Here is a 10,189-nt window from a genome sequence, read left to right as displayed (position 1 = left end):
ATTTCTTAAATGCCTTTGACGCAATGAATTCAGATAAATTACAAATTAGGTATACCATGCGTATGTAATGGAATGTTTACGGTCTATTCAACATTACTGGTGACAAGTGACGAACATATGGTGATCATATCTGAAAGGACCATTGTAATGTGTTGTCTGTAAAGTAATCAAATCAGGTAAGATCTGCTTTGTCTTGCCAATTACAGTTTTAAGTAATAAAATGTTTTCTGATAGCTACACCAGTAACATATGAACTTCTATGGGATATTTGCTTCAAAGAAAAAAAATACTCAGTAAGACTGGAAAATTTTTTTGTTCCAAACTGCTGTAGACACATGGAAATGTCTGCTTGTGAGAACTATCATTTTTATTACATGTAGAAGTAGTTCAGAAGTATGGCACTTTATTAATGTGAAGACAAATGTTTTGTCAAGAAATAATGATGTGTGCTTTACTACTCTGTGGCATGAATTCCATCAACAACTGACAGCCTTTCATATCATTTTAAAGATGTATTTGTACAACTCAGATGTAAAATATTGCTTGCACAGTGTGTCGAGTACTGTAAAATCTCCGCAGAGTTAAAGATTTATTTGTGGAAGAACACAGTATCAAGTACAGTTTTATAGTAAATAAATCACAGTACATTAATGTTTTCAATAAGGTTCTAAGTAGTGACAATTCAAAATCTCTACATGTAAATTAGTAGAAAGAGTATCAGTCTGAAAGATGATATAGTCTATGTGAATTTCCAACTTTTCAGTTTTGTTTCCTTTCATTCATTTATACATCATGTCCTACAAATAGTAATATAACAAATTTTGGGGATGCAAAACAAATTGATGTAAACAGAGATTCTGCTTACATAAACTAAATTTTGACAATTCAATTAATAAACATTAATGTTAATTTAAAACTTACTTCTACAACTGAAGTAGCACTTCATTCAGCACATCTGCAATCCATTTAACTTTTTGTTTAGCTAGTGGTTTCAGTGAAGCTTTATTTTGGACTATCTTGCCTTTGTTAAATATTCTAACAAACAAATTCTTGCCTGTGCAGTAGTACATGAGAATAAATGTATTCTTAAGATGTTCTATTTGAAAGAGCATTTAGAAATCTGAGATGCACACACACACACACTCTATACGAACACGAGTTAGTAGTTGAATATGCGAAAAATATCCCTATTGTTTTATTAAAAACCTATTGAGAATGAATAGTTATGATTAATAAGTGACACTTAAGAAGCAATGTTTACCATGTGTAAAACTGCCAAGTAAGAAAATTGTGAAACAGATAGTTTCTCTGTTCCCTTCCCCTTTTGCAAGATCTGCTGCCAGAGTTCTAGCAGGCTAACCATATTTATATGGTAAAAAGGACCTTGCACTTTACAATGAGGAGGGACCTGTGTGTTGTGCTGACATCCAATGTCAATCTGTTTCAGCTTATTGCTGCATTGGTACTGAATTCAGACAAGAACAGGTCAGATGTGACCTAGTTCACTGGAAAACTACATGATGTGGCAGAGGGGGAGGGGGGGGGGGGACAGAGGCATGCATTTGAAAAAGATTTGTAACTGAGTCCAATGACAAGTCCCATTGAAGAAGATTAAAAACATCAGGTTTTGTATGGCCAGTTACTTGATTCTTAGACAGACGGCCTTTGTTGTCTGGTCCCTTCAACCCCCACGAACCAACCAACTTTATTCTTAGGATAAAGTACCTAATGTGTATGCTGCATCATATTCAATGGACATTGTAACATTTTACAGAACAAATAGTCTGATGTTCAAGCATCCCTACAGCACATTGTCCAGTACCATTATCAGTTAAATCTCTGTCAAATTATTATTGCTCTGGTGCTACCATTTTGAGTGAACACAATATCTCAAATGTAGGCTTTCCTTATCACCTGGACATGTCAAAAGACATACTGGTCTTGTCATCTGGTATGACCAAGGTTCTATGTCTGAATGCTGGTAAATGTCAGAATTATCAAACACCATATTGTGAGAACTTATAAAAACACTAAACCATTCAAAATACATTTGGGAAAAATGAAAACTATAAAATGTGTGCAGTGTCTTGACAACACATGCTCAACAACAGTGGACACACTATACTTTCAAGTTTTTTTCTCTATAGCCAAATAATTCTCAGTCAAATGAAATAAATACTGAAGAGAAAGAGTTGCACGTGACATTAAGTTATTTAACAACTGAAGAGGAGTTGTGTCAGTATCAATGAATATATCTTCGATGTTATACAGCAATTTTAGCATACAGATACAGGCCTCTGTAAGAGTGATACACACCTTATGACTACTTTGTCAATGCGCTACACAAGCTACTCAATACAGCTTCTAGGTGGCAACAATCACATTGTCTTCATTTTGACAGTTGTTATAGTAATACTTGCTCAAACTGGCATGTGTATAATTTGGAAATCTGCCCAAACTGCACAATTATTTCAATCCTGATGCATTCAGTGCACTGTTATAGGCTGACTTTTTGTATAAAGTGGAACGTGCGTAATGCGGAAATGGAAAGCAAATCTTAGAACATACATAATAATTCATTGTATAATATGGAAAAGAGCCTATACTGTACTACCATATTACGGTTCATTAGATATTCATGACTCTACAAGGATGTTACTGGTATGTAGTGGTAAGTTCAGATGGGACCAAACTGCTGAGGTCCCTGAGCTTACACCACCTCTGTTAAGCGGTGCAAACCCAAGAAAAGAGGTCCAGCACAGCATGACACTGCTGTTGTGGACCCAAAACCGCGCCACTCTGTGCAACAACAAATTAGTTATTTTAAGTGTCAGTACAGTAAATCAAAGGAAATCTTTCATTCATCGGCACTCTGTCGGCTTTCTCGTTTTCCTCATTATTGACGCACACCAGTGCATACAGGAACACTGTTGTGCATTTACCAACATCTTGCTGCAATGTGTGCAGTGAAAGAGGTGGGTATTGCTCCGTTAAACAATAGTTTTACCTGTCAGGATCAATATTTTCTGCCAGTTTCAGTTGCCTTAGTAGCGTTTTAAAGAGCTACAGTAACAAGTCGAAAAAATGGTATGTGTCATTAACACTTAACAAAAAGATTAATTTAATCGATGTGAGTGAGAAAGACAAACTCTGAGCACGAAATTATGTTGCGTTTCAAGGCTTTAAGGAACAAGGATAAGATTCAGGATGAATGGCTGAAAGGGAATGGGCAGATGAACAGAAAGGCAAAGATCAGAAATGAAGAAATTAATGAAATAGTGTGGGAATGGTTCATAGGTGCACAGGCAAAAAACTTCCTTTATCTGGACTCATGTTGCAGAGCGAGTTCTGAAAGTCACTAAAGAGCTTCAAATTGTGGAGTTTAAGGCATCCACAGAACATCTGGACAGTTTCAAAGCTAGGCACAACATTGTGTGGAATGAAGTGTGTGGGGAAGCTAAGGATGTGCAGGAAAGTGTAGGAACAGAATGGAAGACAATACCGTCCAACTTAACTGTGAATTATGACCTGAAAAATGTGTTCAATGCCAATGAAGTGGGACTGTGTTATCACAGGCTGCCTTCAAAATAACTACCAGTTCAAGGTGAAATGTGCACCAGCAGGAAAATGTCCAAGGAAAGACTCGCTGTACTTCTGTGTGGGAACATGTTGGGTGAAATGGAGAAGCCACTGTCAATTGGAAAGATGGCAAAACCACATTGTTTCGAAAACAGATGTCAGTAAGCTTTCACTCACAAGATGAAGCAATACAAAGGTGTGGATGGTGAGTAGTCTTATGAAAGAATGACTGGGCTCTTTCAATGCCAAAATGAAAAAAGGAAATCACTAAGTTCTCCTTTTCCTAGGCAATGCAAACTGCCACCTGAAAGTAACATTATCAAACTTAAAATTGGCTTGGTTCCCTCCAGGTTCAACTAGCCTCACACAACCCATGGATCAGGGTGTTATTTACACATTCAAGTGTCATTAGATGTGATTACTGATGCATTTTCTTATTCTTAGTGTTGAAGAAGCCGAAAGTGTGTTTGTTCTTGCATGGTCAGTTTCTGTTCTGGATGCAGTAAATTGGATTGGCTTAGCAGTGCTTGAACAAAGTGGGGTTTGGGGGGTCAAGAACAAGATGCTTCTGTGGCCATTGAAGTTCAAGAAAATGCATCAGCAATTCCTGAATTAATGAAAATGTGAAAAATTTCATGTAGTGCAGATGGTTACAGTCAAAGTGATGACTTTCTGTCAACTCACTCCACTTTCACATCAGAGAAATCTGCAACACACAGGATGATGATGAAGCCACTGCATGCGTAAATGATGCTACACATTTTGCAGCACACACAAATTCTCCCAAGTTGTTGGAACTACTGTATGGTGCAAAAAATTGACTAGAGGGGAAGAAAACCCGTTTTGGACAGGAAATTAAAATGAGTTTTCCTCTTTGATATGTGGCGAAAAATGTGAAATGTAAAGCAAATAAACATGAGAGTAATATATATGTACATACCATAATAAACAAATTTAAAGTTCGGGTAAAAATATAGAAATGCCATGTTATTTATCAATTAGTATAATAGTCCAGTGTTCTATTGTCCAATATACAGTAAATGAACATCTACTGTGATGGATTGAAGGTACGTAAACACAGTATATGCATAATTAGAAGTTTCTATTGTACTTTTGTGCACGATACCTGACAAATTTTTCATAGCCTAAGTGAGTTTTGTGTAATTCAGAAACTTGTCCAATTTGGAAAATTATTTAAATTCCAGACAATTCCATTTTGAGCAAGTTTTACTGTATATGATATACAAACATGCTAGTGATTGCTGAAAAATAATCAAATTGTGCACATACAATGTAAATCTGTAGTTTAAAGGCAGAGGATACTTGCAGAAGTATCATCTTAGTTTCATAAACATCTTTGACACACAACTTCTCCAGTCCACATAATCTAATACAGAGAATATGCGAGACAACAAACAGCTCAATGCAGGCGTGTCAGATTTAGTAATGCGACACCTCATTGTAAGGGAAGAAATAAAATATTTGTTTATAAAACAGGTAAACCCATAACAGTATTTTATTGAGTATTCTACATGCAAAATTAACTTACATTGAAATAAAGATAGTAACCATGAGCATGAAACAAGTACACTTTCATATCAGCTGCCTTATTGTTTTAAATAGTGTACCAGCTGAGTGAATCTAGGTAAAGTGTGTGACTAATTTGATTTTAGGCATTACGAAAGAAATAATATTTCAGGACATGTGTTACCAACAAATGAAAATACAAACTGAATGTTTTTTTGAAACCAAGAAGTCTTTAGCTGATAACTGTACTACCTGCAAAACTTTGAATGTTCTATTTTTATGAGCATGTGGTAGGATGCTTCAGCACCTGCTTCAACCATTATTATATTTTGTAAAACCTTGATTTTGAAACCTGAAGTGGAATAATTTATCATTTTGTACACAATGGTAAAAATATACATTACAGGCTGATAACTGACATGGATGTGGCAGTTCTCATGATTATTAACCACAATAACAGTGTTGAAATTTTATGTTTGAACCAGTATGTTGCCAATTTGAGAAATATGGAAAGATTACTTCAGTGCTGCTAAAATAATAATTGGTATACTTCCTGTCAGTTTCCGTTTAAGATTTTTTGGACAATGTTTTACAATTTTTTTAAAATCTTTCACCGGAGTGAGTGGCTGCAAAATGTCAGAAAAATCTATGACAAAACATTAGATGAAGAATGCAAGAAATAAGTCAACAGGCAATATGTCCACAAGTGGCTAGGAAGGCCTCAACAATTTTGTACAATAATAATCATTTAAGATTGTTGTTACATGAATACTGACTGCACACACAAGCAGATGCTCAGACTGATTAAAAATTCTGAGTTTACACCATACTACTGAGCAGAAGCATTTCCACATACAGTCACAAATTCTCAGCACCTTAAAGAGGTGTCAGTTTACTATTTCGTATCACTGAATCAGGCATGCTGCTCAAATGCTGTTTATAGTCACACAAACAAAATATGATCATTGAGAACACCCTACTGACCATTTCTAAATCATATAACTGATTACACAAGTTCCCTGAAAATTAGCATCACAATTCCACTTGAACATACATTAATTGAGTGATATATGCATTCCCCCCCCCCCCCCCCCTCCCCAATTTGTGAACTGCACATATTCATTAAGTCTAAATCTGACTACGATGAGAGATATTATATACTTTCAGTAAAAAACAGTGGCACGAAAGAGACAACTGAAATCAGTATAACCTAGTGGGTAGTGTCAATAGCTTATTGCAGACTACTAAAGTAGAAAGACTGGCAGAAGAGGGATGAAGAAGGGAAGGAAAGACAGTGATTAAAAATGCTGGTTATGTAGTGTGATTGTATGAGACTTACGTGTGTAAATACAAAACAACAATAAAACAGTACATAATGCAAGAAACTGTCAACCTCAATTTTTTATCATCATCTTAAAAACAAAGTTTCAAACCATGGAATAAATGTAATTAGCTGTGAATACAAACATTTGTGTAGAACACTCTGTTGTAATAACAAACACAACAGATCACAAACAGGACTAGACTCACATTCAACTTCCTTGAACATATTAACAAAACATACGAATTTCTAACATTCGTATCTTTGAATCTTATTTCGATAAGCATGCACACTTTTATCACAATTAAAAGCAGTTTAAAAAAAAAAAACAACAACTATAATTTGACTTGCACGGACAGATCACTTCCATTTTCATCATAAATATTCTCATCCACACACAACTATTGTATGCAACATGTATACTTAAGTACTGGTTAATACTTTGAACATTTTTATCACTGTCACATAAAACTTGATTTTTAAGGATCTGTATCAACAAGATAATACAGACACTGTTCCCGGGATGAAAGCTGTCTACATTTCTTTTCTACTACAACACATTTTAACAGCTTGTCTATGAATAGTAAACCTATGATCGCTTAGACAATAGGTTGTTCAAACAACAAAATTAGCAACTGCTGCAAAGCAAACAAATAATGTCCCTTCTTAAATGTCCAATACGAAAACATCTATAAAAAACTATACTCTCTCAACAATGTTAACAAATTTAGCATTTTAAAAACATTTTGTAGATATGTTAATGATTGTAGTGGTAGATATTATCTGCCCATTTCTTTTACATTTTTTTCTACACAGCCTTAATAGCTAATATTCAATCTCAACAATGCTTTGTATGATAACACAGCACACTTAAAAAAATACTGCTCAAAAATTGTTTCCTATCCAACTTGAAAGGGCTTACAAAAATTTTAAACACAAGTTACAAATTATAGGTAAACAATATTCAATACTTGCACATGAGTTATGTATGTGTTTCTCCTATGTATTGCCATATCACACATCTGTGTCTTTTCACATAATGTTAGTTACAAATAGCTTATGATGCTCGACTAAAATGAAGGATTGATACCAAACAGTAGTTGTATAATATTTATTACATTCTGCTGATATTACCAGTACTTAATAACTGTAAAAAAGCTTTTCAAATAAACATATAACTCTTAGTGTTAATTAAGGCCAAAGTGTGCCATGTGTTTATGGACAGTACAGGAATCAAACTTCATATATAGACACAAAATATTCCAAAGATTACTACCAATTCCTGAGAGATCATTGTAATATAAAAGGAATTAAAAAGTTAAGTAAATACTGTTCTTAACAATACATTCTGTAAACTAATGGTGTCACTCAAAAATGAATATTTAACAGGAAAAAAAATATTTCTGCTAAAATAGTGCCAGCAATAACAGCAGAGGCCCTTCCAGTTTTTAAAAAAGTATTACAAAACTGTACATTTACCACGTGTCTCCTACAGGAGACAAAATAAAATCCATGAACCAAGTCCTGTGCAGCTTGATTCATTCATTATGTCTATACTGTGTTTAACAGTTCAGAACTTCAAAATTTCCATGAGGAGTATGTTGCAACCCAGGCTGATACAGTTGTCCATGATGGGAAGTACTGTAAAAGCTGGTCAAGTCCTGGTGAAGTCTTGTGCAGTCCATGTAGAAAATGACTTGTCACTGCTATGTCCAGTGTTTCATTAATTCTTCCTTCACCCTAAACAAAAATAAAATCCATGACTGCAAAAAACTGAGCGAGTTTGTTTTGTAGGGACACAAACTCCATTAAATTGTAGTTAGCTGAATCCTGCAGAACATTATAGCCTCACATACTATACTAATGTAAAATACAGTAGTGGCCCCCAGTATTTCTACTGAAACTCTTACAAATGTACTGAAAATACATGCAAGAAAGAAAGAAAGGAAATCATACTCACCAAGCAAATATTTTGAGTGTGCTGCCTTGCAATCTAATTTAGACAAATCTACATGAAGTTACTGATAATGCAAAGGAGAAAGACTAAATAGAAAACCAGTTCTGCATGAAGAAATACTGAAAAAACAGAATTTTAAGAGAAATATACGCTTAGTATTATCATTGTCATGGGCTTTTAGTTGTTTCTGGTTATGTGTATATTTGTTGTTCTGGTCAGTTTGTCTTACATGCACATTTCATATGGTTAAAAGGTTCAGTTTCAGCAATCAGAGGTACCCCTTACACTCAATGGATGGTGGTGGTCAAGCTATCATTATATTGCTCTGGCATTCACAGCTTATACTATCCATGAGTGAAAAGCCACACACACAGTTTATGTTTCTTCCTTTCATTTATTGTGCACTCACACTGAGTGAGTGTCTTCTGCTTTCTCCACCACCAACGTCATTTCATTTGCATTCACTTTAATCTGAACACACTTATTGGTGTATATTGCATACATAATAAAATGTATTATTAAATTTGCAAAATAATGATGTTGAAGATTATTCATATTTTTTTGCTTAAACTTTTTTAAAATTATTATTATGATGTACCTGGGGTGATGCAATAGCTGCAAGTCTATCTTTATTTCAACATTGGATTTTTCAATTATTTAGTTGAGTGGTTCCAATTTCTATCATTAAATGAATGAAAGTATTAATGTGTGAATGTGGATTTCTATTAATACAAACAAACTAAATCACAGAGTTATGCCTATTTCGGCTTTCTATTTCATTAGCGTAAATTAGAAAAGCAACAACACAGTATTTTTCTCAGACAGCACATGTTGAGGTTTTCTTACCTTTAGAATTATCCAGAAAGTCCAAGGAACTGGATCTGAAGCACAGCCATAATAAATAAAGTATGTGTCCCTCTCATTCCACTTTGGACCTACAAGGGGCTCACCTTCAACAAAACTCCAGCTTTGGAGCTGAAATCCATTGGCAGGAGCCATCATTATCCCCATATGGTCTGGTCCTGAAAAAGATGAGAAAAAGAAAATTTAATGCTATTTAATACAGTAAAATTTGATACTATATAGTCACACACATAATATACAGTTGTATTTATTCAAGACATATTGAAAAGGGAAATAAATTAAAGTTGCAAGCATATACAGTCCACAGTAAGTGGTATGTCAGACACAAGGAGAGAGAAAAAGTAATATTTACTTGCTTCTGGAATAACCATACAGGAAAGAGACAGGTGAGGATCATTTTTGACAGCTGTGGCACCTAGTAGCAATAATGATGATACACAATGCTGTCCCTACGACACTGTCTCCACATTTCAATCTGCACTGAGAGTAGTTTTCTGATGTAACTGTCTTACAGGGTACCATTAAACATGACACTACACATCACATACTGGATATGGCAGACAATGGACAGAGCCAGCCTATATATCTTTGGAAGGAGTTTGTTACGGCACACCAGGACATTTTTATAGAAGCTGCGAACAGTGAAGTCAGAGAAAAGCTCATGAAGGATACAATTATAAAGTTCAAGGAAGTTTAGAAAATATAGGTTCATCACAGAACTTCTTAGTTTGTGTGACTGCAGGCAGCAGTGCCAACCCTGTTTGAAATAAATCAGAATTCCTTGCAGAAGTGAAAGAGAAAATGAAAAAAGCTTCCCATAACCAATACCCAATGTAGTCAGAGGTATCCAATTTATGTGCAAGGAATGTCGCTTTGGCAAAATATGTGTGGTGGTGCTTTTACAATTGATAATATAATGGAGCATGAACTTCGAATGTGCC

At 34.9% G+C, this 10,189-nt stretch overlaps 1 protein-coding gene across 2 annotated transcripts in view; it reads right to left on the bottom strand.

Annotated features, from left to right (window-relative positions):
• Positions 1-6,195: 6,195 nt before the first annotated feature.
• Positions 6,196-10,189, bottom strand: part of LOC126187590 (endoplasmic reticulum metallopeptidase 1-like) — a 303,753-nt gene continuing 299,759 nt past the window's right edge. For both annotated transcript variants that reach the window (XM_049928772.1, XM_049928773.1), the window contains 2 exons: positions 9,231-9,406; positions 6,196-8,167 (listed from right to left, as the gene is read on the bottom strand). In XM_049928772.1, the coding sequence (XP_049784729.1) occupies positions 8,006-8,167; positions 9,231-9,406 (338 nt within the window). In that variant the 3' untranslated portion in view covers positions 6,196-8,005. The remainder of the gene's footprint in view (positions 8,168-9,230; positions 9,407-10,189) is intronic.

This window comes from Schistocerca cancellata, chromosome 5 (assembly GCF_023864275.1).
Source record: "Schistocerca cancellata isolate TAMUIC-IGC-003103 chromosome 5, iqSchCanc2.1, whole genome shotgun sequence".
Classification (NCBI taxonomy): domain Eukaryota; kingdom Metazoa; phylum Arthropoda; class Insecta; order Orthoptera; family Acrididae; genus Schistocerca; species Schistocerca cancellata.
This window is presented reverse-complemented; position numbering and strand designations above follow the sequence as displayed.